Raw genomic sequence first — 22,241 nt, 5'->3', positions numbered from 1 at the left:
CAGAGATGAGAAAACCACCTCGTTATGTTTCAATTATATAACGCTGTGTTGATGGGCGTGGCCGTGACTGTGATTGTGACAGTGACAGAGATTGGAGTGATCGGGAGTGAAGCCATAAAACGGCGGCTTCAGTTGGGCGTGCTCTTGCGTGTCGCCGTCGCGGGCGGGCAACGCCGCTGGTTCCGGGGCTCCTTCTCGGCCCGCGGGGACACGGCCTCTGAGCTCGGGACAGCGTCTGGCGCGGAATATTCATGCATATGGATATGTATATATATGTGTGTACACACACACACACACACACACACACACACACACACACACACACACACACACACACACATATATATATATATATATATATATATATATATATATATATATATATATATATATATATATGTATGTGTGTGTATGTGTATGTGTGTGTGTGTGTATGTGTTTGTGTATGTGTGTGTGTGTGCATGTGTGTGTGTACGTGTATGTGGTCGATATGTGTGTGTGTGTGGATATGATATACAGATAGAGAGGCTGATATAGCTGAGTGGAGACAGAGACGATGATTCTCTACGGCGACTGACAAGGACGTTCGGCCACGCCAGTTTCTCCGAGCTCCCGGCGGCGCGGCCCTCGGCGCGAGCGAGCGCCTCCGCCATGCCCGAGGCCTCAGCACTCATGTGCTACGGTGTCACCTCAGGGCTGTCAACAAAGCGGCAGTGCTCGGGCTGTTATCCTCACTCTCGCTTGAACTGGTTAAGGTCTCGAAGAAAGCAAAGGGTCTATTTCTACTTTCCTTTTGTTCTTCCGAGACGTTTGGCTTCTCGTGAGAGGTGTCATGGCATCAGTGAGAAGTTCAAGCGAGGCGCCATAGAGGCCATGGCGTATTTCCATTAATGTACTTTTTATGGCGGAGACCACGTATTCAGGGCAATTGGAGAGGGTGGGCGGGCGGGTGAGTGGACTGGGTGGGTAGCGTCGTTTCGTCGGGGGACAAGAAGCCAGGGATGTTGTTGGTAGTGACGTCACCGCCTTGGCCCAGACGGGCATGAATCATCACACAACAATATTAATTCCAGTGGATTTTGTTGTGTCTATCTTAGCTGTATTCTTGGCTTGGGGAAACCTTGAACGCAAACACATGTGCAGATGGAGCGTTCACTCCACCCTCTGCAAATATATGGAAAGCGCAGCGCTAATTCTTGATGTTCGAGTGAAGTCCTGTGCCCAGACCTCGGCGAGACAGAGTGGCACGCCGCCTCCGACAGGCCCACCGAGGCCCGGTGGGCTCCCGCGTGACACCACGCCCGATGACTCGATGGACTGACATCGTCTAGAGGGTTTTTTACTTCCTTGTTCTCATCTTTTTTCCCTTCTTCCTCTTCTTCCTGCTGACGGGGTGATGGTCACGCCCGCAACACGCACGGACGCACGTCACGGGTCACGACCTCGCGCTCCGCCACGCCCGAGCGAGTGCCTCCACTTCTTCACCTTCCTCTCCTCCTCCTCCCTTCTCCTACTCGTCCTCCTATTCTTACTCCTCCTCTCCCTCTCTTCCTCTTTCTCCTCCCCCTACCCCTCTCGCCCCCTTCTTCGCCCTGCCCAACCTCGTACTGCATGTGTAGGATCGTCTTCACGCATGTTCTCAGCGGATGTTCTCTGCGCCCAAGTGTGGAGAGCAGATGTTCTCTCCCGCCAGCGATCCCGCAGATGCGATAAAAGCGGCTCTTCAACTAATGATACATAACGAAGCCTCCTTTCACCTGAAAAGCCAGCAACCGCATCCCTTACCCAGACCACAACGGGAAGTGGGCAGCAGAATAGAGGGTAGAGGGCAATTAACATGACACGCCATGTGCCTCCATGACGGTAGATGCCATGCCAGCTTTGCCCGGGTGTCATGCCCGTTGTGTCACCCCCCCTCCCGGCCTTTCACCCTCAGCCATGACTCATACTAATAACATCCACCCCGAACAAATTGTCAACTTGAGAAAAAGTCAGAGCGGGGAGAGGGGAGACTAGCCTCTGTAACCCTCATGAGTTGAGGAGAATTGAGCCGTGATGAGGGGAAATGAGTGAGGGGAGAGGGCTCTGAGGGGTGGATGGGGAGAAGGAGGAAGGGAAGGGTCGAAGGGGAGGGGGGTTACCCAAGCATATCTCCACGTGTTCCACAAAAGCACCCCTTCCTCTGTCTCTCTCCCACTCCCTCCCCCCCTCCCTTCACCCCCTTCCTTCTCTCCCTCCCCACCGCCCACCCATCCCGCCCAGCGCCTCGCACCTGCAGAGGAGCCTAGATGAGCTGACATTTTCTGAAGGGAGGATGATACAGACATTAATTCAGAATTTACAGCCTAAGAAAATGATTGCATGATTGCACGACACTCGCTCGAATCTTTTTATTCGGTTGGCTCGTTAGCGCTTGCAACGATTACGAGGAAAATTGTTATCACTTCTTCAGACAATCGGATATTTATTCTGATTCGAGTCCGGATTACCACCTCGCCAACACAAGGGCACGCACCCAAGTTATCCAACGAGGGATCCATCACTTCCACGCTTTTCTCTTGTGGTTTTTAATATGAATTAGGCCCTCGAGACAAATTATCCAGCAAGGGATACACAGAACACATCCATGCTTTTCTCTTACGATTTTTAGTATGAATTAGCCCCTCGAGAGATGACATGACACCCGTGGCAGAACCTTAGCGTGGGATGTCCCTTTAACAGCACACAGTGGCTGTAATCTGCTCTGCCGGGATATTCTGTCAGCATTCGGCGAGACAATGTCTTGACTGTAGCTTCCGGCGCCTCGAGGGAAGAGGGAGGGAGGGAGGGAGGGAGGGAGGGAGGGGGGAGAGAAGAAGGGAGAGAAGGGGGAGGGAGGATGGGAGGGAGGGAGTGGGAGGAAGGGAGAGGGTGGGAGGGAAGGTGGAGGGAAGGGGGAGGGAGGACGGAGGGAGAGTTGTACAGCTGACTGGAGACTCACCCAGCCATGCACCTCCCCCCTCCCCCCATCCCGACCCCTCGCCCTCCCCGGCCACGCCCACATCCTCCCTTAATACTCCTCATCCCTATATTATTGTACCTCATCGGTCCTCACAAAACACTCGGTTTACCTATCATTCCGACAGTTTTTCTCACACCAGAAATGCACACGCACTGAAGTTATTTATATATATATATATATATATATATATATATATATATATATATATGTGTGTGTGTGTGTGTGTGTGTGTGTGTGTGTGTGTGTGCGTGTGTACACATACATGCATACGCATAAGCAGCTACATGCATACACCGACTTCTCTCTCAGCAATCAAATCACCGTAATCTGCTGTGTCCAGCCTCCCCTCTTTCCTTCTTTCCCTCTCTATGTCTCCTTATTCGCTCGTTCTCCCTCCTTTCTCGCATTCACGCTCCCCTTGGCCTCGCCTTCCCGCGCCCAACCCTCCCAAGCGCGCCCATCAAAACCCAACTCGTCTAAACACACATCACTTTCCCACCTTGTCCTGTGCACCTGTTCTGCTACCGCCCACGCTTGCCTGACCTACTTCCGCCCACTTCCCCCTCTCCCCTTCCCGCCCACGCCCACAGCGATTACGCCTTTTACGAGCCGCGGGATTCATCTGCCTGTTTCACGCCGGGGGAGGCTCGTCAAGCGCCGCCCATCCATTCCCATGATTAGGCGCAGACCGAGGCAGGCGAGAGCACCAACCTGAAACATAATGTTCCGCATCCGCGTCCCCTTCACACGCCGAGGGCGCCCGCCCATGCCCTCGGAGACGCGAGCTGCCAACCGGCCGGGCATGGCGCGGGCGTCCTCTGCCGCCGCCCGGAGTGAGGCGCCGCGAGGGACGCCCAAAAGCTCCCTGGGCGGGAGATGTGTTGCCACTCGCGTGCAGTGCAAGGAGGCGCGAGTCTAGCGTGGGCGTGAAGTCTCAGATGGGCGTGGGCGAGAACGTGTGGATCGCGAGACCTTCGTGAAGCGAAGAAGGGAGAAGAGGGAAGGGGTGGAAGGGCTTATACAAATAGCAGGTTCTGGTGCCTTGATCTGCTGAAAGACAAGCCAGTGGAGCAGACACCGCGTCATTACGCCCTGCGCTCGCCACGGTCACGGCGGATAAGAATATATGACATTTGGATTCCGCGCCTTGATTAGCGCCTCACGACCTGTCTCGATGGCGGATTGGGACTCGCCGAATCGTGCTGCTTCTCATAACGCGAACATTTCCATTCCGAGTTCATTCATCCCGCTGTCAGACAGGGCGGAGGGGCGAGGGAGGGGCGAGGGAGGGGCATCCAAGGCAGAGATAAATGCGATGTCAAAGCTGTTTCCTCCCCCTTCTCCCTCCGTCATGGCGTCACTCTGGCATCGCGAGAGAAAGAAACACAAACGAACACGAAAAATAATAACATAATTACGACATCCGCCAATTTAGAACCCTTATGGAAATCTTTTCCCTTTGATTCTCTTTTTTTTCTCTTTTCATCTATTTTGTCCCTTTCTTCGCCGTCTTTACAATTAAATGGATTTTTATGTTTCCCGTCCCTGGGTGGCCTCGAAGGGAGATGCGAGTGCCCATGACGCCGGAGTGAATAAAATACCCGCTTCCTCTTCCTCTTTATGCATTCATTTGTGTTTAGCTTTTTTCTGTTTCCTTTATTGTTTTTCGGGAAGTTTGTTTTGCGGCAGCTACTGTGGCTGTCTCCTCCCTCTGGGGTCGCGAGCGGATCAGCCGAGGAAGGAGACCGAGCGAGCGACTTCTTCAGCGCCTCCGTCGTTGTCTTCTCCTGCGGAACGGAAATGTCGGAGGTTTCCACTGATTGTATGAATGACATCTGCATTTTTTCGCTCTCGGTGTTTTCTTCTAATCTTTTTTTGATTGTATTTTTTTGCGCAGTTCATTCTTCGACTAATCTGTTCATTCCCCGTTACGAAGCGTTCAATTTGGCGTTATTTATGCTTTCCTGTTATAACAACCGGATTATTTTGTGTTTTTTTTGCCGTTCATGTCTCCGCGAATTGCCGGGAATCAGCTCCCCCTACCCCCTCTCCCCTCCCCCCGCTCTCGTCTTCGCGAACTGGAATTAGCACGATTTGGCGACCCGCTTTACGTGGTGTATTTCCGCCCATTTTTCTTGGCGTGTTTCCAAACCCGTTTCCTGTCACCTGTTTCCGATGTTCCTTCCTTACGCGCAGACAGACGTTCTCCTCTCCGCTCGAGTGACCTGACCTCGCTACGCCCACTGACCATCTCCAAGGGGCTGGGAAGCGGGTGGGGGAGGGGGGGTAGATAAGGGGTGTAGGGAGAGGATGGGAGGGGACGAATGTTAGGGAGGAGGAGGAGGGGGAGGGGGAGGGGAGGGAAAGAGGAAGGTAATTATGGGGACTTCCTTTTCGACCTAGAATCACCTGAGGAAGAAATGGCTTGTTTTTTTAATGTTTTTTTCTTTTCTTCTACTACCGCCATTGTAAAAAGCACTATTATTACTACCGTTACACAGACCAATGCTACTACAACCTCTACGAAATTACTACTACGACTCACGCAATAACGACTACTACTATTATTACCAACATAAAAACTAAATATGTTACAATGCCATCCCTTATACTGTTGCCTATTTTTACAAAGTTACGTCGCTATATATATATATATATATATATATATATATATATATATATATAATATATATATAAACTTATTGTTATTAATACTATTTGACCTTATTAAATCTTGCGAGAGCTCGCAACGATCTCAATATATTCTTATAATCCAAAACATAAAAAAGTGTCCCCTAAAAATAAGAAAAAAAAAAAAAAATACGTCAGTACTCGTGGTTTCCGCTCAGCTGTCCCTGTGGTTATTTTTTCTGTTCATCATTTTTTGTTCCATATTCTAAACGCAGCCGACTGGAATATCCATTGTTTGAAATTGAGTTTAGATATTTATTAAATATCCTAAGAATATTTTGACTTTTATTTGATTAGGTATTAAAGTAATGTTAATAATGAAATTTTTAACATTTTTTATAGCAAGAATTTTCACATATCTTTTATTCATTATTTTGATTTGATATATGTATATACACACACACACACACACACACACACACACATATATATATATATATATATATATATATATATATATATATATATATATATATATATATAATTCCAACAAACATACATTCCACCTTTTTAATCTACCATTGTCTTTATAAAATTATATATCAACAGTTTCCCTAACTAGCATATTCAGATTTTCTTTGAATATGACATACCAAGAATTCCCGGAATGTGTGCAGAGCAAGTGTATCTACATCTAGCATTTTCACATCTTCCTGTTCACTCATCCGGCTCTGAATCAGCTGACTTGCAACCGACAGAGAGTCATGCCGGATACTGCAACAAAGAAGGCATGTCAGATTGCCTTTGCAACGTCTCGGCGACTTGATTGTTTGCAGTTGCCGGTCTTATTTGCAATTTCGATACCAATATATACTTATATAGCGAACTGGAATCTATACATTTAGATTTCAGTTTTCGTATCAGTTCTACCTAAATGTCCCTTCCCGCCTAAAAAAAGACTAACGGTTTTATGAGTACGTTCTCTTAAACCAAGGCGGTCTTAAAATCCAAATGTATTTGTATTTCACCCGCTTTTCAGTCTGTGCAGGGTAATTAAACCGTGTGAGTGGCAAAAAAGTAAAAAGACAAACAAACCCGAATTTCACACTCGAACGCAAATCAGCGACACCTTCCTATGAGGCTTCGAAACCCGCAGAGTCATGGTTCGAACCTTCGAATCGGCTTCACTTTGAAACCTTCTCGGAACACGTTCGTCTTTTGTCTCACTTTTTTTTCTTTTCTTGCACTCGCTTTTTTTTCTCTCTCTCCCTTTCGTTCTCTTTCTATCTGCCGCCTGTTTTTTTCTGGTTCATTTCATTGTTTAAGGTTCTTGATCCTTTGCCGGTTGAATGTGCTTTTTGACTTTCCGAATTCATTTGTCGTGTCTTTCGTTTCGTTTCACCTTTTTTATCTCTCCCCCTTTTCCTTTCTTTTTCTCTTCTCGTCTGGCTGTCCTTGTACATATGTATGCATACTCTCTCTCTCCCCCTCTTTCTCTTTCCGTCCATTTCTTCCCCTCCTAAACCACACGTTCCTTCTCCTCCTCCTCCCCTTCTTCCTCTTCGGCAGCGGAGCGTGAGGAAATAAGTGAGGAAGACGGAGGTTGAAGGAGGACAGGAAGTGTCTCCATGAGAAAGTTAAAGAGACGAGACTTGTATAGAGTCTACATTGCCTTTTATTCCCCTTCTGTTTCTGTATGTCCATTCTTTCTTCATTTACGAAACGCTTACATATACGATAATGCTCTACCTGTCCATGAGTATGCATCCATGTGTACACAAAAGAAGTATAATGCCACGTACAGTGTGTACACGTAAACCTTATATTTCATTTTCCACCGGAATGATTACAAAACATTAAAGAAGTTATTATAGCGAACCTAATGACACACGAAAAAATATATCATGTTCACGAATGCGCAACGAAAGTTAATTGAACAATTCAGTAGCCATTTTTAATTACATGTTTATAATGTTTCACGATCCATCTTCATTTCTGTTGATTAGCAAAGAGAATGAACGCAGGATAAAGAAAAACAACAACATAATATTAAATCGAACTCGGCCGCATTCGAGTCTGCCACGCCGAGGTGAGACGGCAAAACTGGAGTTGACTTGGAACAACAAAGAGCTAAACCGAAAACAGAACAGTGGCTGAGGAGATTTTTAATTCCCTTGTTTCAATATGCACTATTTTCCTTCCTGTTCGAAGCAATGTAACAAGTATTGCAAATGGTAATTAAGACGAGTTTAAACGAAGCAGACCAACACATGCGTAACAGAAAAGTGTTTAATGGCTCTCTAACTTCTGTAGCGGTCAGCACACACACGAACAATGCTGCCGGGCGTACGAGAATGATTCCTTTGACTTATTTCTCTTCTAGATTTGAAGATATTCTATTGTTTTCATATAAAACTAAATGTCCACATATAATTTGTATTAAATTTGATCTTTAGCTAGAGGGAAAAGATCGAGTTACTGGTTCACCGCGGGTTCGCTTGGCGCCATGTGTTAGGCAGGATAAATGCCACGATAACAATGCTTAACACACACAGATTACTATAATTGGCTAAAGGAAATTTTAAATTGGCCCGATTGGCGACAAGAGAAACAGGCGGTCACACACAGTCTCCTCATAAGAGCCGAGGGAAGCGAAGGGAGCGAGAGGAGGAGAGAGGAGACGCAGGACAAGCCGGTGTTTCTCGTGGAAGGGAATTTAAATACCATTTGCAACTGTCTTTGTCAATGCACGAATTACGCTTGCCGGCCGGAAGAAAAATAAACAGAGCTCGCTACGTCGGCATCACCGTTTGTGTTTGATCGGCAGAGTGCATCGACGTTGCGCGGTGTTGCAGGCTGTTGCATGACGGTTATCTGGCGCTGCTCCGGCGATCTTGCGGTTGGTTGTGCAGAAGGGGTTCCTTGTCGCCGGCAGAGTGTGTATATATATATATATATATATATATATATATATATATATATATATATATACATATACATATACATACACATAATACACACACACATATACAAATATAACACCACACACACACATATCTCTCTCTCTATATATATATATTTGTACACACACACACACACACACACATACACACACACACACACACACACACACACACACACACACACACACACACACACACACATATATATATATATATATATATATATATATATATATATATATGTATACACACACACAAACACATACATATAATGTCGAAAATTGGATGCTTAATCGAGCTTCACAGAGCCCAAGAGCGAAAGATGAACATCGGCAATTTTCAAAGAAATGCAAAGCATCCCCATAATAGCCCTCGCCACATAATAGAAATCAGTGTAATTCTTACTTCGTGTAATGTTTACCCCACTCCTCCTCCCTCCTTCCAATCTTTTCCCTCCTCCTCCTTCTCCTCCTCCTCCTCCTCCTCCTCCTCCGCCTCCTCCGAAGAGTTCATCCCGCAATCACAGGAAATGGTGGAGGGCTTGGCGTTGGGCGCACGTGGGGGCGGGGGAGGGGGGGGGAGGCGACGGCGCTGCTCTCGGCGTGAGCGAAGGAGACGACGGCGAGGCGGCGGCCCGTCCTCACGAGGGGCGGCGCAGGCTGCGGGCGTACGGGAGGTTCCGAATTCTGATCTTATACATTATACATACAGACATGTTTGTGTATGTGTACATGTGTATAATGAATAAGAATTTTGTTATTGCGAGAAAAGAATTTAAAGATGAATATAAATGATCTTTCTCTCTCTCTCCTTTTCTCTTTCTCTCTCATGAACACTAGTTACTGCATATTACGTTGATGGTTATGAGCGCTTTTATTTGGTGATAGCATCGTAAAGTTGCGCAGTGACTCATACTCAATGAGCAATACCTTTCCTACAGGATAAAAGTTCAAGTATGCAAGTGCTGTATGCAAGTACTGTATCAGGGCGCCTGTTTGTATGGAGCACATATATGCGTGCATGCATATGATTTGTGTATTTGTACAAATGTACATTAGATAACCAGATTGCGTGCATTCCTTTAGCTCAAGAGAGAGATAGCTAGATAAATAGATAGGTAGATGGACATAGATAGAGAAAGAGAGAGAGAGAGAGATAAAGGAAAACGAAGACGCCAACAAAAACAAATATTTTTCCTCGGAGGAGCAGATATGGAGAGACCATCTGCGAGGGGAAGGGAGCGAGGACTGACACAGTGCGAGGGGAAAGGCGATGAGTCGGCGCGAGTGTCTTTCTCTTTTGTCTTTCGATTTCCCTTCTCCCTTTTTTTTCCTTTTTTATTATCTCGGGGCGTGAACGGTTTAAAAATAGTGTTGCCACGCGGTCCAAAGCACAATCACAGTTCCGTTGTTCGAGGTCCTTTTCTGTCGCCGTCTCGTGTGTCGTTGGTAATGAGGTCGTGCATTAGCCGTAATCCCGGCATTCCGAGGGGAGTCCCTGGTGCTCCTTGGCTCTCCCACGCGAGCATTTCCTGCATCAAGAATAACTCCCCTCTCCTCCCCTCGCAAGACGTCAAATGATACACATTTCCCCCTCTCGCTTTTCTCCCATTCCCCCCTCCCCTCTCTCTCCCCTCTCTTTGTTTACCGCTTTTCCTCCCCTCTTTTCCTCTCACGGAGCTACCTCTCGTGCTCGTCTTGAAATGCCATTGCAAGCAACAGGAGGAGCATTTAACTGCCTGACGCGACCGCACCCTATACGGTACTTGTCGAGAATCACAGTTTATCATCAGCTGTTGTGGAGAGTCACCCTCGCAACCTTTTGACTTTATTACAACTTATTAATTTCTTCTTCGGGCTTCGTTATTACCGGGGTTACGACCTGGTTCTGATTGAGCTATGAGTAGTACATTACAGTTATTTTTTCCCTTCCGTTAAGCTTTATTCATTGAAAGGTGACTGAGATATGACGTAAATGTTTATTATGGTATCGGATTCACATCAAAATTGACAGTGAAGAAAATTATAATAAAAATACAATTTCAAATAAAAATCTCAACTTTTCTCAACTTCTTTCTTCTTGACTTCGTTATGTGGACAGTCAGTGCCTAATCTGATAATTCAAAACTCTCGACAGGCATAGGCGAAAATCCAAGAGATTTCAACTGTCCTACTTTCGTGAATAACGTTATATTAGTGAGAATCCACATCGAACACGCACCAGTAGTGGAACCGAAAGCACACACGAAACGGAAAAGGAATTCATCCGACACTGATCTGTAACTCGATCTTTACGCACCTTGGTTCTGTCTAGACAAACGTCATGTGTAAAACCGATTGGACAAGACAACCAATATGTTAGCCAGACCCAAATATTTGTGGAGTCTCCTGCACAGCTGCGACTCACACGGCGCCGTCTGGCTCGGCTGAGGGTGGAGGGCGGAGGCCAGGTACGGAGAAAGCGAAAAGGGTGAGGGGCAGGCAGGCCGGAGGGCGAGGTTTTAGGGCGAAGTTTTTGGGCGAGGTTTAAGGGCGAGGAGGGATTGGTATGGTGAGGAAGGAAGGAAATATGGTGAGGAAGATCGGGGAGAAAGAACACTGGGTCAAGTGTGAGACACTACAGGAGAGGCAGGGGCTAAGACTGGTGTACTTGATACACTGCGAAAGTGAGATAGATATTAAAGATCCATTTATATATATATATATATATATATATATATATATATATATATATATATATATATATTTATATATGTATGTATGTATGTATGTATGTATGTATATGTGTTTACAATCTTGTATGTATATATACTTATAAATACATTAACCCACACACAGACGCACACACGTAGACGTATCCAGATATAGCGATTTAACGAGTTAATGAGCATTCCATTTTAAAATAACAGAGGCTCCCCTCCGCCAGACGCCAAAAATGACTACAAAGAAAACGGAAGTGACATGTACGGCGGAACACGCGTCGGCGGTGACAGGCAAGGCTGTTCAAATCTTTCAAAATGACTTCCTCAAATCGACAGTCATATCGATTCTTGATAAAGAATACTTCAGAATATCGCTTATATATAGATCTTGATATTGGTGGCAACGTAAGGATATGACAAGGGAGAAAACCGTGTTGGAAAGAGAATCGATGATACTGGTTTGGGTTTTCTGCGGAAGAACAGCCACGTCTCACCTGCATGGCGTCGCTGTAAGCTGCAAGGACAATTTGTAAGATTTCCCGGGTTTTGCGGGAAAGGAAACTTTGAACGCGAACATTTTATATATTTGTATATACAGAATGTAGGCACGTGGCCATTTTTACACAATATTTTAACGCCAACACACTTATATCTAGCTTTACAAAATCGAAACAAGTAAACAAGCAAACGAAACAAACAACCGAACTAGTGATACACGAATAACTAAATGTATAACTAAATGAATAAAGACTCCTCTCAGCGGAAATTTGTCACTTGCAATTAAAGCGCTTAATGGCAAACGCCGTGACAAAGTGTTTGCAGTACAGGAAGCCGCACAAGGATTTTTGAGAAAAGACGAATCATGCAAAGCTATCTGAATGCAACACGTACGATTCTTTTTATTAGGAGCTTATGTGGGTAAAGAAAGAAAGAAAAGAATGGAAATGAAGAAAGAAAGATAAGTTAAGGAGGAGGAAGAGGAGAAGGAGAAGAAGAGGAATAATGATAATAATAATAATAATAATAATGATGATAATAATAATAAGAACAAGGAGAAGAAGAAGAAGAAGAAGAAAAAGTAGGAGGAAGGGAAGAAAACTGACTCGATAACATAAAAATCCCAAGATGCCACAGAAAGAGACAAAGGAAAATAATTTAATTGCAAAAAAAAAAAAAAAAAAAAAGATCTCTTGAGCTAACTACACGTGTCAAGTCCTAGAAAAACGAATCCCTTTAAGCCCGCGGGCCCTCGGAGGTGCTTCGCCGGGGGGTGGCGTTCGGGATGAGCGAGGAGGCAGCGCGTGCACTCGCCATGACTCACACGACTCAGTGAATCAGCGACTCACGGACCTGAACCGAAGCCTTGTTGTTGACCACACGACCCTGACCCCCCTCTCCTTTGGTCTTGCCCCTGTCCCTCCCCCTGCCCCTCCTCTTCTTTCTTCCTTATCTTCTCCATTCCTCGTTCCTTTCTTTTTTTTTCATCCTCCACTTACACCAGCTCCTCTGACCACCTTTCCTTTCCCCTCCCTTCCTTCTTTTCGCTCCCTGTCCTTTTACCTATGCCCCTCCCCTTCCTACTTCCCTCCGTCTCCTGTCCATCCCTCCTTCCCTTTTACCACCTTGCACCTGCCCTCCCCTTCCCCCTCCCCCTGCCCCTCCCACGTACACCTGCCTCTTTGTTGTTTGAATTATTTAGTATTAATGATATATTCTCCTTCTTCCCGGGATAGAGTCATAGTCCGTGATCCGCCCAGCCAGTGAGTGCGCGCGGTGTTGTCATCTTGAGATCGGAAATTTGATTGTGAAAGAGGTTGTTCCTGCGAATCGCTCGCGGGAGTAGAGTGGGTTGTTTAAGAGCGTTGGTAATGACATTTCGTGGGATCTTCTCCTCTTCTCTGTCTCTGTCTGTCTGTCTGTTTCTGCCTCTCTCTTGTCTGTTTTTCCTGTCCCGTCTCCCTTTTCCTTCTCTTTTGATCTCATCTCCTTCGCCTCCTTGTCTCTCCCACTGCTTTTCCTTCCACTCCTGATATCTCTCTCATTCTCCTCTTCCCTCATTTCTTCTCGTCTCCCTCTCCATCCTCCCTCCCCTTCTACCCCTTAAGGTCATTTTCAGTTCTCATGTTCCCCTTTCCCCCGCCGCCGTCGGACCTTAATACCCGCCTGACCTTTCCCTTCGGCGGCAGGTGTGGCTGAGTAACCTTTAGGAAAATTGCCCTTGTCTGCTTTATTGAGTGACCGCTTCCTCGGGCAGATCGCCGGGTTGTGCGAATTGCTTATTCGGCCAACCATGAGACCCTTTTTATTTCATTATCATCCGCGTGGTTGGTTTTATGATGATAATAATAACAATGGCATTAATGATAATAGTGATAACAATAATGATAATAATAAGAATGATAACAATAATGGTAATAATGGTAAGAATGATAATGCCATTGATAATAATAGTGATAATTATAACAATAGTACTAGTGATGATGACAATAATAATCATAATTTTCATAGTTACTGTTACTGTTGCTGTTGTTCCCATTATTATAATCATCCTTGTCATCGCCACAAATGATGATGTCTTCGTGCTTTCCAAAATGTTCACCATGTATAGAAAATAATAATTCGAGCCCGCCTTGTCCATTTTCTCGGGTCAATCGCACCTGTTGATTAATTATGACGTCAATAGCCTCGTCGAGACTTCGGGGGCCCAGACGGATCGATCGCGGCGCCGGAACAGCGCGTGAAAGTTTGATGCGCTTTTTCCGTGAGTCACGTTCGGGCCGCTGCCCACGGAACGGAAATGGCGGGCGCGGCATAGAGCACACACACACACACACACACACACACACACACACACACACACACACACACACACACACACACACACACACACACACACACACACACACACACACACACACATATGCACACACACAAGCGCCCATACTCCCACACACACACACAGAGATCCTTGCATGCACAGCAAGAAGATCCTTATGCGCAATCGCAATTATACTGGCGAACATTGATAATAATGATGAAAACACAAATGATGATCATACCATAAAAATCACAGTAACGAAGACGGTAATAAACGGACAGAAAACCGCACGGCCAAAATGATGAACGTAACAGAACTAAGCGAAAAAGAGAGAAGAGAGAGAGAGAGAGAGCGAAGGAGAGAGCGAGAGAAAGCGAAAAAAAGCTTTTATCATAATGCAGAGAGCAGGCAAACGAACTCCTCCTCCTTCACATAAGCTACCAGAGCACCAACCCCGCCCGTCCCCTCCCCCTCCCCTCCTCCCCCCTTCACGATTATCCACGAACGAGAATAAAAACGCAAAATGAAAATTATCCGCGAAGGGATGCTGTTTATAAGCCAAACGAGACGAGAAATTGTCCCTTTTTGCGAGGCGTCTTTGGTTTAGCATTCCTTGTTATTACGCTGTGCTCCTCTCCTCTCCGCTGCCTTGCCTGCTATTCAATTTTATGCTGTCTTTCTCGTTCTCTTTAGCTTTTCCTCTGTTTTTCATCTCCCTTCTTCTTTTCCTTTCCCCTTTCCTCTCTGTGATGGAGTTTACACTCAATTTCTGGCTAATTCTCGTAGGTAATATCCGACTTAAAGGGCAGAGTGACATACGCTTTCCTCTGTCGTATATTTTATTTGGTGGATGTTATTCCTGGCTTGCATATATATGTATATATATATATATATATATATATATATATATATATATATATATATACATATATATATATAAATGTATGTATATATATATATATATATATATATATATATATATATATATATATTGTGTGTGTGTGTGTGTGTGTGTGTGTGTGTGTGTGTGTGTGTGTATTTGCATTTCAAAGTACATGCATTTACATAAAAATATTGACCAATAGATGAATTTGATATATACACATTCATACGATATGTGTCGCCTATTCACATATGGGTACGTCTTTCCCCCATGCTAATCCGGTTGTGACCTGCTCGGCTGATTGAAATAAGAATCATATTTGCATTTTCACTCTAAAGTAGATCATGACTGACATACATATTTTTTTCTCAACTAACGGTCTCAATAGATATAATACCATGGTATAAATCTGATTTAATGTCGATTTGATGGGGATAATTTCAGTCCAAAGTTGTCATGCAAAGGAAACCTCAGCGAATCAAGAATTTAGTTCAGCGTAGTTGTCGAAAGTTCAAAAAAGCGATTTCGAACAGGATGATTTTCATAACGCTCGCTCCGGAATCACGGCTTGACTCTCTCAAAACGCGAACTATTATTTTTCGAATTGCAACGTCTTTGCCGATGATTACATTTTTTTTTTCTCCCCCAACCATTGATGATGACGAGACATCTTTCCATTTTGTCTTTGTTATTCACGGTAATGAATACAGTTAATGAGTTTAATGCACTTTTCAATGAACCCATTTTTATTTGTGCTAATGCGTGTCTTTATATCGCAATCTATATATCTATCTATCTGTAATTACACAGTTATCTCTCTCTCTCCCTCCATCCCTCTCTATCTGAATCTACCCACTACATTTTCGGAAAGGAAATTCAATTGTTTTTTCTTCTCTTCGCAGCGTGAGTGCATCAGCGTCCACATCGGTCAGGCCGGCGTGCAGATCGGCAACGCTTGCTGGGAACTGTACTGCTTGGAACACGGAATCCAGCCCGACGGCCACCTCGGTAAGTGTGCTCGATCGCTCTGTGTTTTCCCATATACACTGTATTTCCTTTGGCATTTATATTTTTTTCTTTTCTCACATTTATACTTGTTCTTTATATCCTTCTCACCTTCTCTCTATCTATGTTTTACTTTATTTTCTTTCTATATTCACATTTTCTCCTTATGAGAGTGGAAAGTAAAAGAGACTAAATACAATAGACTACATTCATACCAGAAGATTTTTACTAACCTTTGTCAAATTCTCTCTCAGCCGAAGATGTTGCTCAAGAGGAAAATATGTACACAACCTTCTTCCAAGAGACAGGAAGGGGCAAATATGTCCCACGTGCAATCTACGTGGATCTGGAACCTACTGTTGTTGGTAAGTGATTGTGCGTTAATTTCTACGAGTTACCCATAACAATATGGTTTTCTTTGAATTAGAGGGAACTCCCTTTTCGCTGGTAAACTTTGTTATTTTCAATAAAATGTCTTTACTATGTCATTTGCTTTACCTATGTAATATAACTCTGTAAAATAATCCAGATTTTCACGCAAATAATGTGACTCCAAAAGGAAAAGTTAATATAACCATGATTTAACGTAGAACTTAGCCCTGCAGTTACATGCATTCGTATTCCTACAGAATACTACTACTGTGATGAAACTGTTTTCTCACTGCTAGCGTATCGAACTGTGTTTTAACCCACATTTTCTTTGAAGCCAACAAACATTTATCGGATAAATAAGATTAACCCGTTCCTTGTGCTTCAGACGTGGTCAGGACCGGCCCTTACCGCCAACTGTTCCACCCTGAACAGCTGATCAATGGTAAGGAGGACGCAGCCAACAACTACGCTCGTGGCCATTACACCATTGGGAAAGAACAAGTGGATTTAGTCATGGACAAGCTGCGCAAGATGGCAGATGCTTGCTCAGGTCTTCAGGTAAGATTTCTGACTGAAGTTGATGTGTGAAGAAAATATCCAGAAAAAAAAAAATGGGAAGAGAGTGTAAGATTTCTTCAGATATCATGGCCGTGGGAATTTTCGAATCTTGTTTTCTCATCGCGTTAAGAGAAAATTCATGGGAAAAATGGCAATGATATGACTGATTGCAAACGAAACATAAAAAAGAGAGAGAACGAGACAACTTATGCACCATCATGTTAGAGGGAGAGACTGCCCTACATGAAGAACCGAAACACGGACACACATGAAACAAAACAAAACAAAACAGGACCTCATTTCTTCTGCATCCACAGGGCTTCCTCGTCTTCCACTCCTTCGGCGGAGGCACCGGATCTGGCTTCACGTCCCTTCTGATGGAAAGACTCTCGGTTGACTACGGCAAGAAGAGCAAACTGCAGTTCACCGTGTACCCCGCCCCCCAGGTGCGCATTGGAGGGTCTGTGAGGGGGAGGGAGTGGGAGAAGGAGAGAGGGAAAGGGAGTGGGTGTGGGAGTAGGAGTGGGAGAGAAGGATCGGGAGAGAGGGAAAGGGAGAGAGGGGAAGGAGAAGGGGGAGGAGAAGGAGAAGAAGGAGAAGGAGTAGGAGAAAGGGAAGGGGAAGGGATAGGGGAAGGAGAGAGAGAGAGAGAGAGAGAGAGAGAGAGAGAGAGAGAGAGAGAGAGAGAGAGAGAGAGAGATAAGAGAGAAAATGAGAAGAAAGAAAGGGAGAGAGAAAGAGAAAGAGAAAGAGATGGTGGCCAACTCTGACAACCTCACCAACGACGAAACTCACCCTCCTCCTGCCGCCTTCCCAGATCTGCACGGCGGTCGTCGAGCCCTACAACTCCATCCTGACGACCCACACGACCCTCGAGCACTCCGACTGCGCCTTCATGGTCGACAACGAAGCCATCTACGACATCTGCAGGAGGAACCTGGGCATCGAGCGCCCCTCCTACGAGAACCTCAACCGCCTCATCGGCCAGATCGTGTCGTCCATCACCGCGTCGCTCAGGTCAGTTCACGGCCACGGAAAGGTCATAACAAAGGTCGAGGTCAAAATTCGTGCTCAGGTCAGTTCACGGCTACGAAAAGGTCATAAAATGGGTCGAAGTTAGAAAACGATCCAGAATATTTTATTTGAGGTAGAAAGTAGTGTTAGGATGTTAGAAAACAAGAAGAAAATCTTTGAAAATATTTAGGAAAATTGGAGAAAGATAAGGCATTCTTTACGAAGGTGACAGGAAATAGGAGAGGATAAATAGGGATTCTTTACGAAGACCAGCAAAATGCTCGGAAAGTATTTTAAAAAAGGTTTTTATTTTGTGTTTATAAAAGATGCGTGTTTGTTCTCGAAAGATAGTTTGTCAGAAGAAATGAGACGTTCTTTCAATTTGTTAGATTGTTAGGAGACAGGAGGGACTTTTGCTTAGAATAATAAGATAAAGACTGCATTTATTCACTTCGACACACTAAACAAACACCTTTACCATTCGCACGCACACACACACACACACACACTCTCACATTCACCCCCCCACCTCCTCTCTCACACACACACACACCAATACCCCTCTATTCGCCGCCCTCCCTCCCACCACCCTCCACAGAACCGTACCCGAAAGACCAGACTCTTAAACCCCGCGCCCATTCTTCCCCAACAGGTTCGACGGCGCCCTCAACGTGGACCTGACCGAATTCCAGACCAACCTCGTGCCTTATCCCAGGATCCACTTCCCTCTCGTCACGTACGCGCCCGTGCTCAGCGTGGAAAAGGTCAGTGCGGGAAGCTTCAGATCTGCAACTGATAGTGATAAAATTATATTAATGACCATGCTACCATTGCTACGACAACGGCAGCAGGAGTCAATTCTATTACTACTTTTACTGTTGTTAATGATAGAGATAATGGCAGTGAGGATGATAATGATAGCAATGATAATGGTGACAATATGATGATAAAACACCTATGATCAGTAAATATGAGGATAATATGCTATATGACCGAAGCCTCATTTCTTGTGCGTATGTGGATCGTGAACATACACCCTTTGTCGCTGGTCCGCAATATCCCGCTCTTCGATTCCCATAATGCAATATTCCCGTTTTGTGTCTTTGCAGGCTTACCACGAACAGCTGTCTGTGGCCGAGATTACAAACGCTTGTTTCGAGCCCAACAACCAGATGGTGAAGTGCGATCCCCGGCACGGTAAGTACTGGCAGTCCTATCGTGATATCAATCTGGATATCATGATTCGATTTCGTCATGGTGGATATTGGCTGTACATAATGGATATTACAATATAGATATTGCTGTTAACAGGCTGTTGATTGTCAGTAGATTAATAAAATCATGATTAAAAAAAATCAAGAATCTTAACTTTAAGAACCTTTAGATGGCCTCAAATTGATAAAATCACGAAAGATGTTACATTTGTTTTCTCGCAATCTTCATTATTGGTGTGACGTGTTACAGGAAAATACATGGCATGTTGCCTGTTGTACCGTGGAGACGTAGTCCCCAAGGATGTCAACTCTGCCATCGCTGCCATCAAGACAAAGAGGCAGATTCAGTTCGTGGACTGGTGTCCTACTGGCTTCAAGGTAAGGCCCTGTGGCTCAGAACTTCTCGTGTCTTAAATGTGAATTGTGATATTCCCTCATGTGGATTGTCCCGTTTATATTTATATGTATATTTCTCTATATATGCATAGTAATATCATATTTAATATCTGTGTAATATCATCTTTCTGTCGTCTACATGTTTTGATTTGGTTAGGATGTGATGGAGGCAGTATCTTTACATGACCAATACCAAACATATTCCTCAATCGTTTACGGCATATTATGTAGAAAACAAACCAAAAACTTTTTGGTGCGACTTACAGGAAAACTAACCTTTCCACGCATCCAAGTCGACGTTAACTTTTTCCTAAATCCAATTCGAAAACCAACTACTTTTCCTCAACTTCCTCAGTTGGGCATCTTGTAGCCATTTCGAAAGCCAACTTATATTTTGTCGAACTTCCTCAGGTGGGCATCAACTACCAGGCTCCCACGGTGATCCCCAACGGCGACATGGCTCCCACACAGCGCGCCGTGTGCATGATCTCCAACACGACCGCCATCGCCGAGGCTTGGGCCAGACTCAACCACAAGTTCGACCTCATGTACTCCAAGCGCGCCTTCGTTCACTGGTAAGCTTTTTAGTTTTATCGCCTTTTCTCTCTATTTTTAAACTCAAATTTCTTTTGTCGGGATTGCATAGATTTCGTTTTATATATAGAGTATAGATAAACTGTTATATGCTGATGCATTTGCTTTCCTTGTAAAAAAAGAAAATAGTCTTTAAAATTCTTGTCGACCACTATCTATAAATCCATGATTCCCCTTTGGTTAATTAGTTCATGGTTTAAGTATAAGATCCAGGCCGTAATGTCAGTCCCCTCGCTGACCCTGTAAACCAGAAGAGACTAATGCTATCATGACACAGCTATTAGGCTCTTAGTAAGATATTGCGTTAGTATATTGCTAAAGAAACTGACGTCATTTATCCCTACTACAGGTACGTCGGAGAGGGCATGGAGGAGGGTGAGTTCGCAGAGGCTCGCGAAGACTTGGCTGCCCTCGAGCACGACTACGAGGAGGTGGCCCAGGACTCGAACCAGGACGAGGACGAGGACATCGAGTATTAAGGAGGGGCGAGCGGAGGCGGAGCGGCGGGGATTCGAGTCCGTCGTGGAGAGCGAGAAGGAGAGGGAGAGAGAGTGGGAAAGAAGGGGGAAGAGGAGATGGAGAGGAAAGGAAACAGAGAAAAAAATAGAGATGGAAAGAGCTGGTGGATATGAAAGAGAGAAAGAGAGGGGTAACGACAAGTAAAAAGAGGGAAAAGAGAGAGAAAACAGCCTTCTATTTGTTTGTTTATAACTTGAACGCTAAAATATAATAAGAGAGCTGGCTGGACTGCAGATGGGACCAAAGATTAGACAGTGAGAGGTGGAAGCCTAGTGCTCACTAATTCATAAGATTAGTAGCAATGTTAGTCATGTTTGTTTTTGTTAATTATATGAATAGTTAAAGGAAAGAAAACTTGATCTGAATACTTTATGAACAGGGTATATGATACGAAGCTCATAGCCAAAGAAATTCCATATTAAGAAAACATGATAATGGTGAATACCAAAGACCAAACACAATCCTAAAGAAAACCTAAAAGAGGATGCCTTTTCAGGAGAACATAACAAGATAAGACGCACAAAATAAGAAATAAACCAAACCCACAAGAAGTCATACTTAAAAAAATCTTTTCCTAATCTTTGTAAAGGTTTGGCTCAAGTGAAATGGCAATGTTAATGCTCAATGGAACATGTTCATCATGATGCTCACTGCTCCTTAGTGTTGAATAGCCTTCCATTTTATTTATTTACAATAAACTGCTTTACGGAAAAGTAGATTCCAGCCTCGACACGAGAGGCACTATATTACTCTATTCGTCTGCTATGAAAATAATGATAAACAGACATTTCTTCAAGGAAATTATAAGCTTTAGTTATGATTAGTGGATGTCACTTGTATGTTTTGATCCTATACAATGAAAAAAAAAGAAAAAAGACAAAAAAATCGTTCCTCACTTTCCTTCAGCACAAGCAGCATCCTTCATTCACACTGTGGCTTAATGTTTACGCTAAGTGCCCCGGCGGACCCTGAGAGCGGCCGCTAAGTGTTACTTACGGTAAGGACATGTTTTCTACTCGTTTTGTATATTTCTTCAATAAAATATATAAGTTATGAAGAACTGTTGTGTTTTGCTGACGAACCTACGAATTGGGGTAATAGTCGAAGAGGGAAAGTATCAAAAATGCATAAAGGGCACATATATTTACACACAGACATATACAAACATACATATATATGGATGTACATATTCATTTTCGCAAACACACACACACACACACGTAATTACATACACATACATATGCATGTATATATGTATTCATATCTATAAATGCACACACACACACACACACACACACATACATATATACACATGCATAGATAGATACATACATAGATCTATATCTATCTACTTGTCTATCATTCTGTATATCAATCCATCTATAAAAGTATATATATATATATATATATATATATATATATATATATACATATATATATAATTCTGTATATCAATCCATCTATAAAAGTATATATATATATATATATATATATATATATATATATATGCATATATGCATATGTAAGTATGTATATGTATGTATGTATGTATGTATGTATGTATGTATCTAT

At 44.0% G+C, this 22,241-nt stretch overlaps 1 protein-coding gene across 2 annotated transcripts in view; it reads left to right on the top strand.

The window, feature by feature from the left end:
• LOC113800820 (tubulin alpha-2 chain) overlaps positions 1-21,729 on the top strand; it is a 34,726-nt gene extending 12,997 nt beyond the window's left edge. For both annotated transcript variants that reach the window (XM_070122065.1, XM_070122064.1), the window contains exons 2-11: positions 15,900-16,005; positions 16,257-16,367; positions 16,760-16,932; positions 17,250-17,378; positions 17,750-17,949; positions 18,599-18,710; positions 19,056-19,143; positions 19,411-19,538; positions 19,968-20,131; positions 20,500-21,729. In XM_070122065.1, the coding sequence (XP_069978166.1) occupies positions 15,900-16,005; positions 16,257-16,367; positions 16,760-16,932; positions 17,250-17,378; positions 17,750-17,949; positions 18,599-18,710; positions 19,056-19,143; positions 19,411-19,538; positions 19,968-20,131; positions 20,500-20,629 (1,341 nt within the window). In that variant the 3' untranslated portion in view covers positions 20,630-21,729. The remainder of the gene's footprint in view (positions 1-15,899; positions 16,006-16,256; positions 16,368-16,759; positions 16,933-17,249; positions 17,379-17,749; positions 17,950-18,598; positions 18,711-19,055; positions 19,144-19,410; positions 19,539-19,967; positions 20,132-20,499) is intronic.
• The last annotated feature ends 512 nt before the right edge of the window (positions 21,730-22,241 follow it).

Source organism: Penaeus vannamei, chromosome 5, assembly GCF_042767895.1.
Source record: "Penaeus vannamei isolate JL-2024 chromosome 5, ASM4276789v1, whole genome shotgun sequence".
Classification (NCBI taxonomy): Eukaryota; Metazoa; Arthropoda; class Malacostraca; order Decapoda; family Penaeidae; genus Penaeus; species Penaeus vannamei.
Note: the sequence above shows the minus strand (reverse complement) of the source record. Positions and strands in the feature narration are given on the sequence as shown.